At 38.2% G+C, this 22,584-nt stretch overlaps 2 protein-coding genes across 2 annotated transcripts in view; one reads left to right on the top strand and one right to left on the bottom strand.

Moving 5' to 3' along the window:
- C1H9orf85 (chromosome 1 C9orf85 homolog) overlaps positions 1 to 22,584 on the top strand; it is a 242,269-nt gene that overhangs the window by 111,398 nt on the left and 108,287 nt on the right. The window lies entirely within an intron of this gene.
- C1H9orf57 (chromosome 1 C9orf57 homolog) lies at positions 12,383 to 21,826 on the bottom strand. Its single transcript, XM_081505344.1, has 4 exons — positions 21,614 to 21,826; positions 21,038 to 21,147; positions 17,107 to 17,229; positions 12,383 to 13,306 (listed from the first exon to the last, which is right to left on the bottom strand). Exons 1-4 carry the CDS (start codon positions 21,787 to 21,789, stop codon positions 13,182 to 13,184), a joined length of 534 nt encoding a protein of 177 aa, XP_081361470.1. The 5' UTR covers positions 21,790 to 21,826; the 3' UTR covers positions 12,383 to 13,181.

Genomic DNA, 22,584 nt, shown 5'->3' on the forward strand with positions numbered 1-22,584 from the left:
ATATGATAATACATGAACTTTTTATCAATGTATTAAATGATATTTATGTTGCATATAATGACTACTGTAATTTCAACATGTTGATGAGTGTTTGGACTTGTCCACCCAGCAAAAATTTTCTGTGATATAAATGATCTAAAGATATTGGCTACTGTTTTGATAAAGTCACAGGTACTTCTAATACTGTTGCCACATTGCAGCTTTTATTTATTATGGAAGGAAAAGCTAAATTTCAGTTACAGATAAGTGAAAAGAAAGGAATGAAGGTGTAATTTATTTCCCATCCAAGTAATCTATTCCTCTTTCTTCCCCACACCCAACTGAGAACCATAGGAAGCTGGTGCTTGTGAGAATCTCAGGAATTATAAACCAACCCTGCCTTTTCCCTATGTTGGAAGTGAAGGGTATGACATTAAATCTGATGACAAATTGAGATTATAATGGAATCATCATAGCTCAAGAATATAAAAATGGAGTGGGGTGACCATTTAGAATCTGCTCTCAGACATTTCCCAAGTTCACCCCTGAGAACTTGAACTTTCTGTAAACTATACCTATGCCAAGGACACCAGCCATTTTAAAAACATCTGCTAATTGCAACCTTGAGTCTCAAGGTTTTTCCCCTTATAACTAATTATGCAACCATTTTGGACCCCAACCAATCCTTACTTAATAAGCACCCTTGCTTCTTGCCAGTTCCAATTATGATTCTTTAACAAACCACTCTTCTAACTAACTGGAACCTTGCAGTTTTTGCCTTTATAAACCTCCTACATTCTGTAGTTTGGTGGCACATGATTCAAACTTGAATCATGTGTCTTAAATCTGTGTCTTCTAGGTTGCAGTCCTAACAAACCCCAAATAAGCATCTTTAATTTCAGTCATGTTTCCATTTCTCAAATTTTGGTTAACAAGTCTTTGCTCAGTATGAGTGGCTCTTTGGGAGTGGTGTATTTTCCCAAGCCACTCCTCTGCTCCCCTTCTCTAGAGTTGTCTTCTACACTCCCTTTCATAGATCTGTCTACATCTCTTTTTCCATGGCTTTGTCTTCTGTGACCCTTACTAGTCTTGAAATTAAATGAAGAGCTTTAAAATTAAAGCTGTGTGTATACTCACTTCTTCTTAATCTTGCCCACAATTCCAGAATTCATTTCTCAATTTTCTCCTTTACATGCTGTGATTTGTCATGTGACCCTTCTACTTAAACAGATCGTGAATCCATGCATATCCCTACAACCTACCCCCAGAATGCTCTGTACATAAATCCTCCATTTATCCAAGTTAGTGTCTCCTCAGTATGAGTCTGAGCACTGCTTGTAGAAGAATCACGTGGCCCTATTTCTAACCTAAAGACTACCTGGGGGCAAGTCTTAAGAACTTGCTTTGTGACAAGCTGCTCTGGGTGATCTAATGGCTCTGATGGTTTGAGAGCCCCAGATCGGAGCCCCGCTCTTGTCAAAGAAGGTCCATACAAGTTCCACTTTTTCACTGTAGCCTCTTCTACTTACTGTAGCCTCTTCTACTTACCATAGCCTCACCTGCCTCTGACGTTTCCATTTTCAGAATTGGTATTTATCTTACCATGCCCTGCCTTCTGGAGAAGGCAATGGCACCCCACTCCAGTACTCTTGCCTGGAAAATCTCATGGACGGAGGAGCCTGGTAGGCTACAGTCCATGGGGTCGCTAAGAGTCTGACACGACTGAGCAACTTCACTTTTACTTTTCCCTTTCATGCAGTGGAGAAGGAAATGGCAACCCACTCCAGTATTCTTGCCTGGAGAATCCCAGGGACGGCGGAGCCTGGTGGGCTGCCGTCTGTGGGGTCACACAGAATTGGACACGACTGAAGCGACTTAGCAGCAGCAGCAGCAGCCCTGCCTTCTTGATGGAAACTTTAGAGCAGGGAGGAAGAAGAGAATCAGATGGTGAGCACTTATCATGTGGCAGATACTCTGTGAGATCCAGTGAAGTAGATGTTATTGACCTTGTTTTACAAATAAAAATATTAAAGTTCAGAAAGTTGAGCAACTGGTTCAGGGTCCCACAGTTACCAAACATGGAAATAAAGTTCCAGCCTTGATCTTTTTTTTTTTTTTAAGCCCCAAAGCCTCTTTTCTTCCCCTGACACAGACCCTATTCAACTGAACGTCAGGGTTAGCACTTTTCATGTGCTAAGTTCCAATGTATGTTCCTTCCCCCCATAACCTGAATTTTCCCTAAAGCCTTTACAGATTTTTCCTCATTTTATGCACCCCTCCCCACCCAATTAATATATGTCTTTCTAAAAGTTCTGCATTGGTTTCATCTCTTTTCTCACTCTTCCTGCTGACCTAATTTTTTTGACCTGTGTGCTGGATGCTTATATCTATCTCCAGCTCAGATTTCTTTCTTGAGCTTCAAGCCCATAAGCCCAGATGGCTAATGCCATAGGTACTAAAATTCAATAAGCTGGACTCTATACCTTGATCCTACTCCTGTCTACAAACCATCTCAATCACTGTGGCAGATTCTGAGAAAGGGCTCATGTAACATCTCTTTCAGCCTCTATTGATCTCCCAATGCAGAAACCAGAATACTCCTCTTCGACTCTACCTCTAAACTCTTCAGAGCCCAGGGTTCAGTCCTGCACTTCTACCTTAGGTGTTCTTTCAGTTCAAAGGCATTCAATAGCATATATTTGCTGACAAATTCGGAATTTATCTATTAGACCTCTCCGTTGAGGTTCAGATATTTGTATATTGAATCTCATACCAGCAGTCTCTATATGGGATCCAAACAGCATCTCAAACTTAATGTGTCCAGCAGAGAACACTGAGATCTCTGCTGCCTGCAATGTCCACCTTCCACACTGTAGATGACTTACTGCTCTATTTGCTTCAGATCTCTGCTTGGAGATGCCTTTCTCCACTCATCCTATCTAAAATAGAGCTTGCATCATCACTTTGGGCTTCCCTGGTGGCTCAGATGGTAAAGAGTCTACTTGCAATGTGGGAGACCCGGATTCAATCCCTGGATTCGGAAGACCCCTTTGAGAAGGGAACGGCTACCCACTCCAGTATACTTGCCTGAAGAATTCCATGGATAGAAGGGCCTGGCAGGCTACAGTTCATAGGGTCGCAAAAAGTCAGACACTTGTTCACTGCTGTATCTATGGTACCTAACAGGGTTCCTGCATGTAGAAGTGCAGGAAAGATTTCTCATTCTTAGATGCCCACTGCCTCTTTTGCAACGTAGGCCACCAATACCTCTCACCTGGCTTTCTGCAAAAGCCTAAATGTTCTGCTTGTCTCCAGTTCCAATTATTTTTCAAACTGAAGCTGCTATGCCCTTCCTAAAATGTAAAGTTGTTCATCTGCTGCCTTTCTTACACTTTTGGGGAGAATCTGTTTTCATCTGGACCCTTTATCTCGAATGTCAGATCCTCAGCTTGCTCAGTAAAAAAGAAATCCTAGGGCATAAGGACCTAAGAAACTGTTGTCACTAAAGTGTGAGATGAGCTGGGATGCAGCTGGACTTCAAGAACAAAGGGGGTGGGGGAATTCAAACCCTCTCTCCTGCCCATCTCACAGTGATATTTCTGTTATAAACTTCATTCTCTCTCCTTGCACGGTGATGTCTTTCACAAACAGGAAGCACCTCTGCTAACAAGTTACAGGTTTTCCATCCCATTGTACAAATTGATGCTCCCTTTCATTTAGTTAAAAAATTTCAAGCCAGAACTCCCATTGGCCTGTTTGGATCCTATGCCTAATCCAGAAACAGTAACAGTGTTCAGTGGGTAGAGTAAAACATAGGTATTTCCCTTTGGTTGCACTGTGGGGCTGAGGCCCAGTTCCCAAAAAAGGGTGGAGAAGTGCTAGCCAGACAACACCCAGTAGGCTGACACAGTCCCTTGTTATTAGAGGAGAGGCAAACTCCTGGCACGCTCCAAGACCCTGCCATGGCTAGCCCTGCTACTTTTTCAGCTCAGCATGGGTCTTCCCCCTCCACCCCAGCTTTATTGAGATACTGTTGACTTACAACATCTGTGAGCTGAAGGTGGACAGTGTGCTGATTAGATACGTGTATATTATGCAAATGATCACCACAATAAGGTTTGTTAACATCTTCTTCCTTTCACATAATTACCATTATTCTTTTCGCGTAGGTGGTGATAACATTTAAGATCTACTCTCTTAAAAACATTCAAGTATATAATACAGTATTGATAATTATATAATAGCATGCTGTGCATTTGATCCCCAATCTTATTTATCTCATAGCTGGGAAGCAGCACGAATCTTGATCTCTCAATCTGGCACCAGGCCTCCTGAGCTATGCTTATGCCTCAAAGGTCCTGGAGCATGTTAATCCCTGTATTTGGAATCTGTATCAGTTAGTTCTCTAGGGAAAGAGAACCAATAAGATATGGAGAGAGATTTATTTTGAAGGGATTGACTCAAGCAGTTATGGGGACAGGCAAGTCCAAAATCTGGCAGGTTGGAAACCCAGGGGACAGTTACAATTTGAATTGGAGGCCACCTTCTGGAAGAATTTCTTCCTCCTTGGGGGAAGTCCATCTTTTTATAATAAGGCCTTCAACTATTTAGACAAGACCCTCCTGCATTATGCAGGTTAATTTGTTTTATGCAAAGTCTACTGATTTAAATGTTAGTTCCACCTAAAAAAATACCTTCACAGAATCACCTAGAATCATAATTGACCATCTGGATACTGTGGCCTGCCGGAGTCCTGCTCCAGCTGGTCCAGGGTTCCCTCAGGATGGATGGCGTCGGCGATGCGGATGAGAAGACACAGCGAGTCTTGGTGTTTCCAACTGTCTCCTGACTTTATTGTTCTTAAGACAGCTTTTATATCTTTAGTGGTACATAGAAACAAATGTAAAGTGTAGACTCATACCAAATCAGCTTAATGGGTCAGCAGTTTTTGACTTTTATCAAAACCAGGATACTGTTTGTATATCTTAGTTACAAAAGTTTTAAGTTGTTTACATCATCTTCTGGCCTGGAGGCCTGCTAACATCTGGTGACTCTTTTGTTGATAAGGGTTGATCAGCCAGAACACTTTTGTATCAGGCACAGAAAGTACCAGAGTTACATTTTTTAAAGAATACAGGCACAGCAGATTATGACAAAGAAAGAATTCATCAACTCAGAAGTTTCAAGGTAAAACTTGTTTTCTGTACTCTATCTTATGCCTTGAGCTTAAGGGAGAAGAATGTGGTCCCATAAAGTCATGGTACGGCAGGCTGAAACAATGTAGTACCAAGGTCAGTTCTTAGCAAAAATCACCAGCTAAATTAACAATTATCTTATTATTTGTATTAAAGCTAAACTTTTATTTATATAAATCTCTAACTATTATACTTTCATTATATAGGCTAAATATGTTAAGAGAAAAAACATAGTAAATATAGACTAAGTAACGTTTTCATAAAGCAATATTTCTTATATTTCCTAATAAGCCTTTTTTCCTACGAAGGGGTTCTGTGCCCATTGGGGCTTTCTGTGCAGAGGCTCTCAATGCTGTTTTATTGTTAAGGAGCAGTCATGCACATTAGCTCCAAAGGCACAGGCATATTTATCAAACAAGCTAATATGCTAGTAAGAGAAGTTTAAATTAAAATACTCTATATCTTAGATAATTTTATAGGGTGCCACTGTTCAGGGGCTGTGTCAATTAAGGTTTCAGATTGATCTATTTTGGGAAAAGATCAGGAAAGGCCTTCTGCCTAAGTCACAGAAAATAAGAAGAGGTTTATTAGAAAGATAGATATCATCTTTAAGGTGAACACTGAGGCAGCCTTCCGAGAATCCCTGAGGCCTGAGTTGCTCTGCTCATCAGGTCTTCTCCTCATGACTCTGTCATGGGTGGGATCTTGTAAGCTGGCTCCCGACAGTGGCCTAGACAAGTTGACACGTAAAATTAACCTTCAGAGAATGTTTTCCCTCCAACCTCCCAGCTCTTCTGACTGATTCCTATCTTTCAGATTTTAGCTTAGTCATGCCTCCTTTGAGAGTCTTTTGTGACCAACATTGGAGTAGGTACCTCTCTTTGGAACCCTACATATCAGCCTGTATTTATTAATATGACAGACATTATATTACAAATGCCAATTTTTGTGGTCTCTTCACCTGCACCAGGAGTAACTGAATGAACATCAAAATTATTCTCTCTTGGATCTTTATGACTTGCATTGTACCTGACATGTTAGGAATTGCTCAATAAATATTTATCAGATTAATGAATTCTATGTGCTTCAAATTTCTACCCTTATTGACTACATCTTCCTTCTCTCTCTTCCTTGTCTGTAACTAGATCTGTAACTTGACCTGGCACTACAATTTCGTCCTAAGGCTCTGAATTTTAGTGTGTTAATTTTTAAATGATTGTTCAATTAATTCAACAACACAGGCATGTAGTGTCACCTATTATCAATAACACCCACATGTGAGCCAAGAGATGAATTGCAAAGTTAATTTGAGGGCATGTTTTATGCTTGCCCTGGCACCAAAATGCATAGTTACAGCGCTGCTGGGAGATCCACTCTATACAATCATTTCTGATGGCAAATCTGTTAACTATATTCAGTAAGTGTGGGGATGAGAAGACATAGAATATACTCACACCAAGAAGTATGGGAATGACAGATTATGGACCTGCCTTTCTGTATTTGTTCTGCTATTTGAAGCATTAGGATTTGAGGTTCAGCCAGAAAAGTTTGAAGAATTACTTCCTGGTGGTAAGATGCAAAGATCAGGGAAATATGCAAATAGGAGAAATGTGTCCACTACATCAGCCACCTCTAATGCCTTCACTTGTAGAATTTACAGCCATATAAGTCTGCCACTGGGAGAGAGAATGTGAGCTACTGTAGACAATCAGTGCTGTAAAGAGCCCAAGTATTTTACCATGTCTCTGACATTGTATTAATACAGCAGCCTGGAGTTTTAGCCATAAATATATTAGCACATAAAGTTCTTCACTGCAGAAAATAAAAATTTTAGAGAGGGCTCCCTGTTTATGTAGTTTATAATACTCAGCACTTCAGATTTTGCTCCATCATTATATAACTGAATATTTCTTCCTATCCAAAGTCCTAGTCAGACTCAGAGTTGCTTTTGGAGCTCAGAGTTCGATCATCAATCATACCATTGATGTTGATGTCTATCTTTGCTTCTGTACTTCCTTCAAAGACATTAAGTCATATTTCTCAGAGACCTGCTGTTGCTGCTGCTGCTGCTAAGTTGCTTCAGTCGTGTCTGACCCTGCGCGACCCCATAGACGGCAGCCCACAGGCTCCTCTGTCCCTGGGATTCTCCAGGCAAGAATACTGGAGTGGGTTGCCATTTCCTTCTCAGAGACTTGCAGCTGCATATGCTAAGGAGTCAGGGTCATATTCTTCCAGAGGCTCAATTTACTGCCCACCTATGTGCTTCTCCCCAGGGCTGGCATTTGTGGAGGGGTGAAGGTCATATGGACATCACAGGAAGACCCCCTCTGCCACCTGTCAGCTATGTGGGGGTCGGTCTCAGACTCCTCATCCATAGAGTGGGGAAAACAGCAATGGCCATATTGATGATAAAAGTTGTGCTTTTAATAATGAGTAAATGAAATAATAAAATGTGTGCTCTCTAGAACTTCAGAAGACCTTGGAACTGAGTGCCAGCAGTGTCATCATCCCTCCTTTGCTAACATAATCATGTTCCATCTCTTCTCTGCCACATCCTCCAGATGCCCCCAATTTATCTAATGCAGAATTTTCCTTTAAATGAATTAAGAGGCATTAACCCCTGAGGTTTCTGTTTCAGCTGTAGAAAGAAAATGTAATCAACAAGGAAGCCATCTTGGGATTCAGAGGATCAAGGGAAGTCTATAGATTTATTAGCACTTCAGTCTAGTGTCTTATAAATAGATTAAAGTCAGGCTAATCTGGTATCACTTTGTTTTTAGGTGTGGGTGATAGGAAAAAAAATTTGTTAGCTGAAGAAATCTTGAATGGATAGGGGCTTGAGTGGGAGGTGTAAAATGAAAAGAGGCGACTGCATGGTTCTAGGCCATCTGTGTGTTCGAGGGAAATTATCACTGAGAAATCATTAGAATGAAAGGAAGACAATATGACACAAGAAGCTGCTCTTGAAATCAGATCCCATGTAAACCAAGTATTGGGTGTGTCAGCCTTGGGAGACGGGAAATGCCACAGCACTCCTCACATGATCGAATGTGTTTCCCGTGGCTGCTTTAACAAGAACACAAGTTATTTTACCATTTCGGAAGTCACAAGTCTAAAATGTGTCCACAGGGCTGCATTTCTTCTGAGGCTCTAGAAGACGCTATGTCCTTGACTTTTCCAACTTCTGGAGGTTACCTACATCCCTTGGCTTGAAACCCCTCTCATCCATCTTCAAACACAGCAGCAAAGCATCTTCAAATCTCTCTGACTCTGCTTCCACCATCACATCTTCTCTGACTCTGACCTTCCTGCTTCCTTCTTAACAAAGACCCTTGTGATTACAATATTGGGGGCTACCCAGTTAATACAAGATAATCTCCTTATTTCAAAATCTATGAGCAAAGTCACTTTTGCCCCATAAAGTAAAATATTCATAGTTTCCAGGGATTAGAACATGGATTTCTTTGAGGTCATTACTCAATGTACCAATTCAAGGATAGAAAAGTTGTTTTTGTTCCCATGGTGATTTTTGGGTCAAATTGACACTCAGCTAAACTGCTTCAATGATGGTCAGTGCTGTCATAGTTTGCATTTCTCCTTCAATTTCATGGATAATACAAAGCCAAGTGAGTATTGGTCATATATTCAGAGCCTATCTCACGGCCTCTATTTGGCACGAAGTCTTATTTTTAATGTAAGAAAACAATAGCAAAGAGGTGTTAGTTAATGTTGAGTTGTGTATAAGTATGCCTTGTTTTATTGTGCTTTTCTTTATTGTAGTTCAGGGTATTGCATTTTTTATAAGTTGAAGATTTATGACAACTCTGCCTTGAGCATCTATCGGTGCTTCTTTATTCCTTTTAACAGTATTTGCTGACTTTGTGTCTCTGTGTCACATTGGGTAATTATTGAAATATTTCAAACATTTTCATCACTTTTATATTTGTTTTGGTGATCAGTGATCTTTGATGTTACTGTTGTAATTATTTTAGGTGCCATGAATCATACCCATTTAAGATGGGTGAAGTTAACTGATTAGGTGTGTGTATTCTGACTGCTCCATTGAGTGGCTATCCCCTCATCTCTCTCCAACTTCTCAGGCCTCTGTATTCCATTAGACACAAAAATCTTGAAATTAGGCCAATTAATAACTCTATAGGGACTTCCCTGGTGATCCAGTGGTTAAGAATTAGCCTTTCAATGCAGGGAACTAAGATCCCACATGTCACAGGACAATTAACCTCAAGTGCTACAATTAGAAAAGCTTGAACACAACTAAGGCCCGACACAGCCAAATAAATAAATTAATAGTAAAAAATAGTAAAATACTAAAAAAAAAAAAACCCCAAAACTCTAGACTGGCCTCTAAGTGTTCAAGTGAAGGGGAAATCACATGTCTGTACTTTAGATCAAATGCTAGAGATGATTGAGTTTAGTGAGGACTATAAGCCAAGAGGCTGAAAGCTAGGTCTCTTGCATCAAACAGTTAGACAAGTTGTGAATGCAAATTTCTTGAAGCAAATTAAAAATGTTAGTCCAGTGAACACATGAATGAAAAGAAAGTGAAATAGCCTTAATGTTGTTATAGAAAAAGTTTTAGTGGTCTGAAGAGAAGAGCAAACCAGCCATAATATTCCCTTAAGCCAGAGTCTAACCCAGAGCAAGGCCCTAACTCTTCAATTCTATGAAGGATGAGAGAGGTGAGGAAGCTGCAGGATAGTTTGGAGCTGGCAGAGGTTGGTCTATGAGGTTTAAGAAGCTATCTCCATAACACAGAAGTGCAAGATGAAGCAGCAAGTACTGATGTAGAAGCTGCAGCAAGTTATCCAGATCTAGCTAAGATAATTAATGAAGGTGACTACAAACAAAACAAAACAGATTTTCAGTGTAGATGAAACAAGATAGTGAAAGAAGATGCCATCTAGGACTTTCATAGCTAGACAGGAGAAGTCAATACCTAGCTTCAAAGCTTCAAAGGACAGGCTGACTCTCTTGTTAGGGGCTGATGTAGCTGGTGACTTGAAGTTGAAGCTAATGCTTATTTACCATTTTGAAAACCCTAGGGCCCTTAAGAATTATGCTGAGTCTATTCTACCTGTTCACTAGGAATGGAACAACAAAACCTCACAGCATATCTGTTTCCAACATGGTTAGCTTAATATTTTAAGCCTACTATGGAGACCTACTGCTCAAAAAAATGTTCCTCTCAAAATATTTTTTATTACTGTACATTGACCGTGCACCTTGTCGACCGAGAGCTCTGATGGAGATGTAGAGTGAGATTAGTGTTGTTTTCTGCCTGCTAACACAACATCCATTCTATAGCCCATGGTTCAAAGAGTAATTTCAACTTTCAAGTCTTCTTATTTAAGAAACATATTTCATAAGGCTATAGCTGGCATAGACAGTGATTCCTCTGATGAATTTGGGAAAAGTCAACTGAAAATCTTCTGGAAAGAATTCACCATTCTAGATGCCATTAAGAACATTTATGATTCATGGAAAAAGGTCAAAATATCAACATCAATAGGAGTTTGGAAAGAGGTTGATTCCAGCCCTCATGGATGACTTGAAGGGTTAAGTTCAAGACGTAAGCGGAGGAAGTAATGGCACATGTGGTGAAAATAGCAAGAGAACTAGAATTAGATGTGGAGCCTGAAGATGACTGAGTTGTGGCAATCTCATGATAAAACTTTAAGGGATGAGGAGTTGCTTCTTATGAATGAGCAAAGAAAGTAGTTTCTTGGGATGGAAACAACTCCTGGTGAAGATACTGTGAAGACTATTGAAATGACACCAAAGTACTTAGAATATTATATAAACTGAATTGACGAAGTAGTAGCAGAGTTTAAGAGGATTGACTCCAGTTTTCAAAGTAGTTCTAATGTGGGTAAAATTCTGTCAAGCAGCATTGCATGCCATAGAGAAATCGTTTGTGAAAGGGAGAATCAATTCATGTGGAAGATTTGATTGTTTTCTTATTTTAGGAAATTGCCACAGTCACGCCAGTCTTTAGCAACCACCATCCTGATTAGTCAGTAGCTATCAGCATGGAGGCAAGGTACTCTACTATTAAAAAGATTACAACTTGCTGAAGACTCTGATGATGGTTAGCATTTTTTGGCAAAAAAGAATTTAATTAAGGAGTGTATTTTTTTAGACATAATGTCATTGTACACTTAATGAACCACAGTGTAGTGTAAATATAACTTTTATGTGCACTGGGACATCAAAAAATTCATGTGACTCTCTATATTGCAATGTTTGCTTTAGTGGCAGTCCAGAACTGAATCCATAATATCTCTGAGGTATGCCTATAATGTTAGAACTTGAAGGGATCTGAGAGATTGTGTGATTCAGTCCTATTCATCTTATACATGAGGAGAATGAGGTGCAGAGAGACCAAAGAGACTTGCCAAGGTTATCAGCTAATCAGTAACACAAAATAGTAACACCTGCATCTGCTTCCTAATTATTATTTTTTTAGGCAAAACATTCTTTGACATAAATCACAGAAATATCTGTTTGGATCTACCTCTTTTAGAGTAATAAAAAGAAAAACAAAAATGAACAAATGGGACCTAATTAAACTGAAAAGCTTTTGCACAGCAAAGGAAACCATAAATAAAACAAAAAGACAACCCACAGAATGGGAGAAAATATTTGCAAATAATGCAACTGACAAGGGATTAATCTCTAAAATATATTGATACAAATAGCTCACACACCTCAGTATCAAAAAGCAAGCAACCTAGTGTTCTCATTCCATCACTTGGGTTGTGAATTAAGCTTGGGAAGCCCTCTGGAATTAGTCACTGATTATCTGATCTTGTCATTCTCCTTCCCCACCCCGCCCCCTAGTTTATTTATAAACTGGGTAAACAGCATTACTTACATTAAAAAAAAAGTAAAATCTCCATGAAGTTCACTGATTTAGGATAACCACTGTTTACCAATGTAGCTGATTCATAGCGTGATAGAATAATAACAAATGGATTTAAATTTCAGGATGAAGAAATTTTTTTTGTAGTTTCAAAAATGTGGTCTAAGGAATATAGGTAAAATGAGTGTGAAGGAAAATAACTAGTTTCCTTGGGATTATTTTTTTAATGCTTTTTTTACTTCAAAGTTTATAGAAAAGCATTTGCTGAAGGCCCACTCTGTGTAAGATGTTGCCCTAAGTTCTGAGGAAAAAAAATAGCAAAAGAAGGTTTTATTGAGATTTATTATTTACCATTTAAATTTCTCAAACTCCTGGAAATACAGAGAAAAATAACTTTAAATTTTAAAACACAATAATCTTGAAATTGCAAAAGTAGGGCATTGAATGAGAATAATTGAATATGTGGCACATTAAAATAAATGCAAATTGCATTTCAAAGTATATTTATAAACCTTCAAAATTTCTTGTGCAGGGAAACCCATTTCCCTGCTTCAGTTCGATTGCTTAATCTGCCAAAATTAGATTAGCCAAAGCATTAATGTATGGTTGAAGTAAGGAAATCCGAAATTTTGACAAATTTTAACACAGATTAGAAGAATAAGTACTAATCCTTGCACATGCCTGAGACCTTTGCTGTTTGGGTTCATAGTTCTTACCCCTGGTTTGCTGATTCCCGGCTTATTTTCCCTGCAGTATTTGTTATATCAGTTTCCCTTGTGCAATAAATTGACCTGAAAGAGCAAGGCAGTTTGCTCTGGAAACCAAATGAACACTTTCAAGTCACTTGGTATCTTGTGATACAACTCATTCGTAACTGTTTTTTGGAGTATGAAAATATTTAGGAAAATTAGTAAAGTAGATATCATAGTTTCCGAGATGAGAAGAGTGTGGTGGCTGAGAAGTTGGGCATATTAAAAGCCTTGGTTTCAGACCATTAACTCCTACAACCTACAGGTCTGAGGCTTTTGCAGAGGGCTGATTGATGGTGGTTGCCATCTTGGGATGACTGGTTCAGGCTTTGAGAGTGACTGATCAGTGAACCAATTTAGATATGGGCCCCTGGCTCAGAAATTGCACAAAGGATTATGGCAGCAGTGAGTAGAGTAAATTTGATGAGATGTCAGGATTCTCTGAAAACACTGGTCTTGGCTTTCTGTGCAGCCTTCAATTGAATACCATTGAATTCCACCTGCGGGAAACAAAGAGATCATGGTAGAAGAATCCCTTAGAGGGTGCAACTGACCTGGCCTCAGATGCTTCAGATAACTAACAGGTCAAAAAAAAGGAAAAAAGGTTCATCTGTACCATTTTTCTAGTTGCCACATATAAGCAGCAATATTATACAATATTTGTTTTTCTCTTTCTGACTTCACTCTGTACAACAGTGTCTAGGTCTATCTACATCTCAGCAAACAACACTATTTCCTTCCTTTTTATGACATATATACACACTGTGTATAAAATAGATAACTGAGAACTGACTGTATAGCACAGGGAACTCTATACTCAGTGTTCGATGATGACCTACGTGGGAAGGATGTTTAAAAAAGAAGGGATATATATATAAATAACTGATTCACTTTGCTGTCTAGCAGAAACTAACAGAACATTGTAAAGCAACTATACTCCAATTAAAAAAACAACAACAACAAAAGAAAACAAAGCAAAAGCTCTATATCTATGAGAATACAATCACCTTGCCTTTTAAGAACTCCCACCTAGAGTTATTCTAGTTGGGTACATTAGTGGTTCAGAGGGTAAAGCGTATGTCCACAATGTGGGAGACCCAGGTTCAATCCCTGGGTAGGGAAGATCCCCTGGAGAAGGAAATGGCAACCCACTCCAGTATTCTTGCCTGGAGAATCCCATGGACGGAGGAGCCTGGTAGGCTACAGTCCACGGGGTCGCAAAGAGTCAGACACGACTGAGCGACTTCACTTTCTCTTTCACTTTACCTAAAGTTATTCTAGTTGGGTACATTACAACACAAAGCTTTGAAACTGTAAAACAAAATAGCTTTCAAACTCAGTTGACAAAAGCTACGCAATTGCCTTTCAATATGCAGAAGTTTCTGAAATGTTAGCTGTTTGGAGACTTCCTAATAATCATCCCTCAGTTTTACCCAGGTCATGAGCTATTCAAAGGGCTGAATCCACAGAAGAGTCGTTTAAATGTGTAAGTGCTTCTTAGGAATGGAGGCATGTCCTCAACCTCATTTAATTTTCTGCCAATTATAAGTAGTAATACATGTTCACTGTAGAAAATGTGGAAAATACACAAAAGTACAAAGTAAGTAACAATACTGTCTAGTAACTCCCCCAGTTGTATGGGGGAGAACACCAGGAACATTTCTCTAAAGGCAGCAAAACATATGACTCTTTGGAAATTTGGGAAAACAGCAGTCTTTTTCAATTGGGAGTAATTTTGCTTCCCAACCTAAGGACATTAGATAATGCCCAGAACCATTTTTTATTATTGAATTTTAAATATGACTTATATATATATTTTGAAAATGAATCCTTTATCAAATATTCTTCTAGTTTTTGACTTTTCATTCTTCTAACAGAATATTTTCTCATTTAAAAAATTTTTTTGGCTGCACTCCATGGCTTATCCCAATAAAGGATCAAACCCACACCCTCTGCATTGGAAGGCAAAGTCTTAACCACTAGACTGTCAGAGAAGTCCCCAGAAACATTTTTATTGTTACAACTTAGAAGATATTTCCAGGATGAAGTGAGTATAAGCCAGCGATGTGCTAACCATCCTAGAATACACAAAATAGCCCTATATAACAAAGAATTATCCTGTCAAAGTGTCAATAGTGTTGACAAACTGTTGATAAAATCATCAAAAGCCTAAGTTCCAATTGTATTTGTTTTGCGTCAGCATGAAATGGCAGACTTTCCATGTTAGAAAACTGTTCTTCCTACAACATTGTGATTATTCTAGGTCCTTGACCCAACCAAGAGATATATATTGTCAAGATTTTGCTGTATAAGCTTCCAGGCTTTTATGGGCAGAGTTTTTATGATAAGCTGACTAGAGGACTACCTGCACACATTCAGGAAGAGAAGAGCAGTCACTGAGAGCTAATATTTCATGGCTCTGGCGGGTGGAGGGGCTTGGCCCCTTCCTCTTTGATAAGAAAGGGGCTCTTGATTGGCACAGGTGAGAGTCAGAGGGGACTTGGGGCTCAGAGAGGGGATGAACGTTACATCAGTTGAACAAAGCTCAAGTAACCCTATTAAAACCAGCACCCCAGCAGACATGACCCCAGATTCTCTTCCTCTCTTTCAACTGACTTTGATTTCCTCTCATTTTTTTCTCCTCTTCCATTTTCATAGAGAATTTTAGAGTTTTGCTTTGTGGATTTTTATACATAAGTGGTATACTACACATACTGTTTTGCCCCTGACTTTTTTTCTGCCCAACAATGTAAAAAATATTTTTTCATGTTAACAGAGGGATCTGTTCATTCTAAGTATTGCATAGCAATCCATGAACTGAATATATCATAGTTTACAGTTGCTGCTGCTGCTGCTGCTAAGTCGCTTCAGTCGTGTCCGACTCTGTGCGACCCTATAGACGGCAGCCCACCAGGCTCCGCCGTCCCTAGGATTCTCCAGGCAAGAATACTGGAGTGGGTTGCCATTTCCTTCTCCAGTGCATGAAAGGGAAAAGTGAAAGTGAAGTCGCTCAGTCGAGTCCGACTCTTAGCGACCCCATGGACTGTAGCCTACCAGGCTCCTCCATCCATGGGATTTTCCAGGCAAGAGTACTGGAGTGGGGTGCCATTGCCTTCTCCTAGTTTACAGTTACCTATAGACATTTAGATCATTTCCATTACTGTCCTATTAAACATAATGTTGCAATAACCTTGATACATGCTTTTTTGTGTTACATGTGTTTCTCTGCAGTAGATTCCAAGAAATGAATTGCTTTGTAGAAAATTGAGCTCATTTAGAATTTTAACTGAAGTTCACAAATTGTCTTAAAATAGTCAAACCAATCTAAACTGTCATTAGAAAATGAATGAGTTCACATTTTCCCGTATAGTCACTAACCCTTGATATTACAAAACTCTTGTAATTTTTAGCAATCTGATGGATTAAAAATAATATTTTTGTAATTTGAATTTCTTTGATATTTACTCTTAGGTTGAACAGCTTTTCATGTTTTTAGGTTAAGTCATTTATATCTCCTCTTCTGAAAATTACCTTTATATCTCCTTTTTTTTTTCCTTTATATCTCCTTTAACAATTTTGTTTCTTTTTGATTGTTGGTCTTTGAAAAAATTAGTTTTTTAGAAGTTATTTATTCTGGGCAAATATTAATATTTTTCCTTTTATTTATTTCCAATTATTTTCACTCAGTTTATCCCTCATCTTTTTAATTTTGTGGTTATCATTCATTTCATAAATTTTAAAATATTGATATATTCAAACTTATCTATTATTTCCTTTATAGTCTTGCCTTTTGGATGTTAAGGAGGACTCTTTTCTTTTAAGCTTAAGATATGTCCTCCAATATTTTCTCCTAAAATTTTCATCATTTGGATTTTTGTTTCTTTCTTTAATTCATGTGGACAAGGCTGGGTTTCTGGACATGAAACCTATGTGATTGCACAGAGCCCTACATTTAGAAAGAAATTATGTATTAATTTTTTGTGAGGATGTGAATGATGTGAATGAGGTAGTATATAGATTTCTTTAGGAATGCATGCTCTGGAGTTAAATACTCACATCTGAATTAGACAGCACTGCTTAACTGTGTAGCATCATGTAAATTTCTGCTCAGATTTCTCATCCTTAAATTGGGAATAGTGACAAGATCCAGTTCAAATCATTGTTTTATTGATGTGATGTAATCCAGGTAAAGCCCTTACTAAAGCATCTAACATATAGTAAATGCTCATTCAATGTTTGCTCTTATGTAAGTTTTCCTGTTCTCATTTTAATTAAAGATTTTTAAAGTGTCATGACTTACCTTTAATAAGGACCTCTTTTATACAGTACTGTCCAGGTTTTGTTCTGCAGATTCCAAAGTCCAAAAGACATCCATGAAAGGGGATTGAGAGGTTGCATTGTCTACAAATCACACCTCCCACAGCTTAAGAACAGGATAGGAAAAATAAGGGGAAAATAGAGATAGACATCAGAGAGGGAGAAAGAGAAAAGAATAATCCAAAAATAAAGTAGTGATTTTCAACTTTAAAAAGTAAAACAGTATTTTATAAATTGATTCTAAGAACTCATATAAATTTAAAATATTTTATTTTGGGAATTTAATGGGGGGAATTTCATAACATATGCAACATTAAAGAAGTGGAAGTGCTCTGCACTAATTAAAAATGAAGCGAGGTGGGCTAAATAACTTAGTTGGTTAAAATAAATTCAGGTCCTCAGAGCCTAATTAAATTAAACCAAAGTTATTTAGCCAGAATATTTAATTTCAGCCATATATTCACTGTTAAGCTTTTGTTTCAATGTCTAAGGCAGGACATTATATATAGTAGTTTCTCTGTGAGCATTTATTGCTTAATGTTTAGGTATTGCTGTTGTTTAGTTGCTAAGTTGTATCCAACTCTTTTTCAACCCCGTGGACTGTAGCCTGCCAGGCTCTTCTGTTCATGGGATTTCCCAGGCAAGAATTTTGGAGTGGGTTGCTGTTTCCTTCTCCAGGGGATCTTCCTGACCCAGGGATAGAACCTGTGTCTCCTCCACTGTAGGCAGCTTCTTAACCGTTGAGCCACAAGGGAAGCCCTATTTGCACACTGGTAGATTCTAACTCAGGTTCTGTGGCGGCTGTGAAAATCTGTGTTCATTTTATTTTGGCTTAAAAGAATTATTTATTTTGATTATGTCAAAGTAGCCCAGAGACTCTTGAACTTAGTCAACATAGGTGAGATTGGAAGACGTTAACTGGAAGATCCCTTTTCAAATCTGACTATGCATCTGATTTACTTAAGCAGTTAAAATGAACACAGATTTCCACAGCCTCCACAGCACCTAAGTTAGAATCTATAGGAGATGCGGCCCAGGAATCTGTATTTTAGGTGCCCAGAAACAGTGGAGGACTTGTGATTTGAATGAAGATGTCTGGACCAGTTTTTGAGAAGCACTGGTTCTACTGAATTCAGGAATCTCCTTTGTAATAATCCCTGCAGGAAGCCTTGGCTCATGATGGAGAGCTCATTATCATTAAAAAAAAGCTCAGATTGTTAAAAGATTCTTCAGAAATTGAACTAAAATTTGTCTTATGTTCATTGTTCCAATCTTTTAATATATGAAAACCATTGCCATTCCACTCCTATTCACTGATTAACTCCAAAGAAGCATTTACGAAATATTTTGTGCGAAGTATTTTTAAAATAATCTTTTAAAACTATTTATTTAGTTATTTAGTGTGCCAGGTTTTAGTTGCAGCATGTGGAGTCTTCAATCTTCCTTGTGGCATGTGGGATATTAGTTGCACCATGCAAGCTCCTAGTTGCAGCATGTGGGACCTAGTTTCCAGGGATGGAACCTGAGCCCCATGCATTGGGAGCTTGGAGTCTTAGCCGCTGGACCACTGGGGAAGTACTGTGCAATGTATTTTATATTTCCGACATATTGGGAGTTGGAAGAGATCACTTTTAATAGAAACTAGTATGGCTAATGAAGCTAATTAATCTCTGTTGACCACTCTCTCCAGTTTCAAACTCTTCTCAAGACATTTTGGTTTGTTTGGTTCACATTGGTACTCTTCCTGAGCATGACAAACTTTCAATCTATAATCAATGATCAACCAGCAAATATTTTTTAAAGAACTTAGTTTCTGCCAAAGAGCCTGCTAAGCAATAAACATGCATTAGCCCAGTCATTTCCCACAACTAAACTTTCAGGCAGGTATAGTTTTCTACGTTTCACACAAAAGGAAACTGAGGTCATAAAATTTTAAGTAGTTCACTCCAGAGGCAGAAATAGGAGTTAAAAAAGGTCTATTTGAATCCAAACCCCTTGCTTTGAGCAAGTACTCCATGTCACTGAAGCTGCCTACCTTTGTGTACCCCAAACCTTCTAATGTCACCTTCTTGCTGGAGATTTTGATTCTTCCAAGATTCAGGATCAGTCACCTGCCGAGAGTACTAGAGCTGCTTGCTTCTTCAAGTCATGCCCAAGTGAATTTTCCTCCTGGACTCATGATTTCTCAATTCACAACTTGTCCTTAGAGATCCACTGCATGGCTCAGTGGCCCCGCATGCTGGGGAGCTTATGTGATGCCGGATCTTTCTCCGTCATGCCTAAGGCCCCTGGACTGTTTTCCTGGATGAGATCTGTTCTAGTTTCTCTCTCTCCTTCCTTCTGATTCCATACCCAACATCCATAGCCCTCTTCCTAAAAACTTGGCCCTGATATTCTTTACTGTAATTGTAGCTGAAGACAATGCCTTAACTTTTAGGCTTTTTGTTGACTGTACTTGTTCCATTGCATGACTACTTATCAACATATTCACAGATCCCATATCCTTTCTTCCAGTCTCTTTTTGTCTGAAAATATATTGTTGGTTTCATTGATATAACCACACATGATATATTCCAATTTGACAACTAAATTCAAAGTTTCAGGTTTTATATTAACTTAATAGTTTCCTCACATGATTAATTCTGAAGTATGCTATTCTACTTTATGACCTTATTGTGGGGAAAAGGCTGTATTTAATTATTCAAATGCATATTAAAAATATATATGTAATTACTTAAACATTATAAATCACAATGATGGTGACCTTTTTAAAATAACCATCCTTGCTTCATGGGCACTCCTTACTTCAAAATTTCTCTCTATGCTGAATCCTCTTCTTTAACCCTCACATCTTTTCTGTGTATCCAACAAAATTAATACAATCCCCTGCCTGAATAATTTTTTTCATGGTAACCAAAAGACAAGAAAGCTATTCTCTTGAAAGTTTTCACTTAATCCAGTGTTCCCCTACACATTCTTTACAGAAGAGGAGTATAAAGACTTCAAATACAGCAGAGACCCTAGCAGTTTGAGTTTGCTCCTGTACTCTGCAAGGGATAATCAGAACTCTATTGTGAATTGTATTTAGTAATGAGGGCAGTGTGGGAAGCAGAGAATACAAATGGGTGGTCCAGCAGCTAGACCTGGTTTGTTTAACTTGGGCCATATTTATAAAGGCTTCCTGCCTAGTTTGGTTCTCTCAAAGTGTAGTCCTTGGATTCACAGCATCAGCACCACCTGGGAACTTCAGTGAACCAGTGAAGTTGCTCAGTCATGTCCAACTCTTTGCGATCCATGGACTGTAGCCTACCAGGCTACTCCTCCATGGAATTTTCCATGCAGGAGGAGTGGGTTGCCATTTCCTTCTCCAGGGGATCTTCCCCACCTGGGGATTGAACCCAGGTCTCCCGCATTGCAGGCAGATGCTTTACTGTCTGAGCTACCAGTTCCAGCTTAATGATAGTAATAGCAACTTCTGGGCCACCATCTACCAACTCAGTGTACTCATATATAAAATGAGAAATAATAGCACTTAACTCTTAGGATTGTGGGGCAGATTCAGTGCATTAATACAAATATTTAGACCAGTACCTGGCATACAGGAAGTAAGTGCTGAATAAATGTTAGCTCCGGGTTTGATCCCTGGGTTGGGAAGATCCCCTGGAGAAGGGACAGGCTACCCACTCCAGTATTCTGGCCTGGAGAATTCCATGGACTGTATTACAGTCTAGGGGGTTGCAAAGAGTCTGACACGACTGAATGACTTTCACTTTCAGTTTCTTATTATTAAGAGTTTACTTAAGCTTTGCGATAAACACCTTAAATGCTTTATTTAAGACCACCCTCCACTTATAATTCTGCAATTTCTTGAGTAATTTTTCCTCTTTTTGATTTATGTGTTCTTAATGACTTACCACCTAAGAGGCATAGAAAGATAAAAGCACCATTGAAGACAGTCCTCATTCTAAGATTTCTAGCCAAAAAGAAGATGGAAGGAAAGACATGTACCACCATTAAATCTTTCCTGGGGAAGCAATAAAGTTGTACATTTGTTAGCTATTATAAAATGGGAAATGACTAAAGTTTCATTTATTTCATTAAAAAGGTATAAATAAATTCACTTTGTGAAGGAAAAATAATATATTTGTCAAAAATTCACTGTAAACTTCTCCTAGTTTCAAAACATTTTAAGTTTAAGTCTCTTCTTCTTATCAAATGCCATTCCCACCCTCAATAATTTCCCTGAATTGCAAAACTAGGAAATGAGTTAGATAATGTTTCTAGAATAATATCCTGTTAAAAATACTTTTAACTATTCGCCAAAAATTTTTATATATGCTTCTTCACAAACTAATGCTTTCATTGCAAATGATCATATTTATAAGGAAACTATTTACATGATAGTTAACAATAGTTAATGTTTATTAAAATGAAGGGAAAGAAATTGTCAGGTTGGCTAAAGTATAATGTTTCAGTTATGTATGACTTACCTGCCTTCTTCATTAATATGTTGTGGGAATTTTCTAGGCCTTAACTTCTCTAAAGGATAACAGGAAAAATTTCTGATGTTAAAAAGTTTGTTATAACTGAAGCCTGCGAGCCAGGTCTCTGATTCTCTAGATTCTAAACAGTTTAAACAGTAAAAATTGCCCAAGTAAACAGACATAAAAATTTTCACCTGAACTGTCTGATCTATATGGAACTTAATTGCTTTATTTATGAAATTAACCTAATAAAACTAAGTCAGATACCAGTTAAACAAATTAACTCTAAATTTGGCTAATAATATCTAAGTTCCCTATGCTACAGATTAATTAGTTCACATACACACAGCCATATGGGCATTTTTGTCTGTTCATTACATAAAGTACTTGATCTTGATATTAAAAAAATACCATATAATCTTTACAGTAGAACTTGATACATTCAGAAAGCAATTTGGTTTTTAGAAATGTTTATTTCTGAATTAATATATAGTTCCAAATCAGTACATTCTTCTTGAAGCGATTAAAATCTAATATGAAGACTTGAAATCACTTTTGAACATGTTCCCACCAAACTGAGTGTCTATCCCAAATGTAACCAAATTAAATATGTTGAGTGTCTTTTTTATTCTGAGCATTTTATAATGCATCTGTAATTTGGGAATATGTATAATATTGCTTTTTGTAAAACTACTATCATATACTACATATAATTTTTCCCTTTGTATTTCACTCAAAAATAGGTTTAAAATCTTTTGATGTCAGTCTTTAAAACTACTTCTTTGCTTTTTTCATTGCTATATAATATTTTTGACATGGATATACTATATTTATTTAGCCATTACCTGGTAGACTGGGCTTCCCTGGTGGCTCAGACAATAAAGAATCTGCCTGCAATGGAGGAGACCTGGGTTCAATCCCTGGGTTGGGAAGATCCCCTAGAGAAGGGATCGGCTACCGACTCCAGTATTTTAGCC

Source organism: Giraffa tippelskirchi, chromosome 1, assembly GCF_054371585.1.
Source record: "Giraffa tippelskirchi isolate mGirTip1 chromosome 1, T2T-mGirTip1v1.2.pri, whole genome shotgun sequence".
NCBI classification, from domain to species: Eukaryota; Metazoa; Chordata; class Mammalia; order Artiodactyla; family Giraffidae; genus Giraffa; species Giraffa tippelskirchi.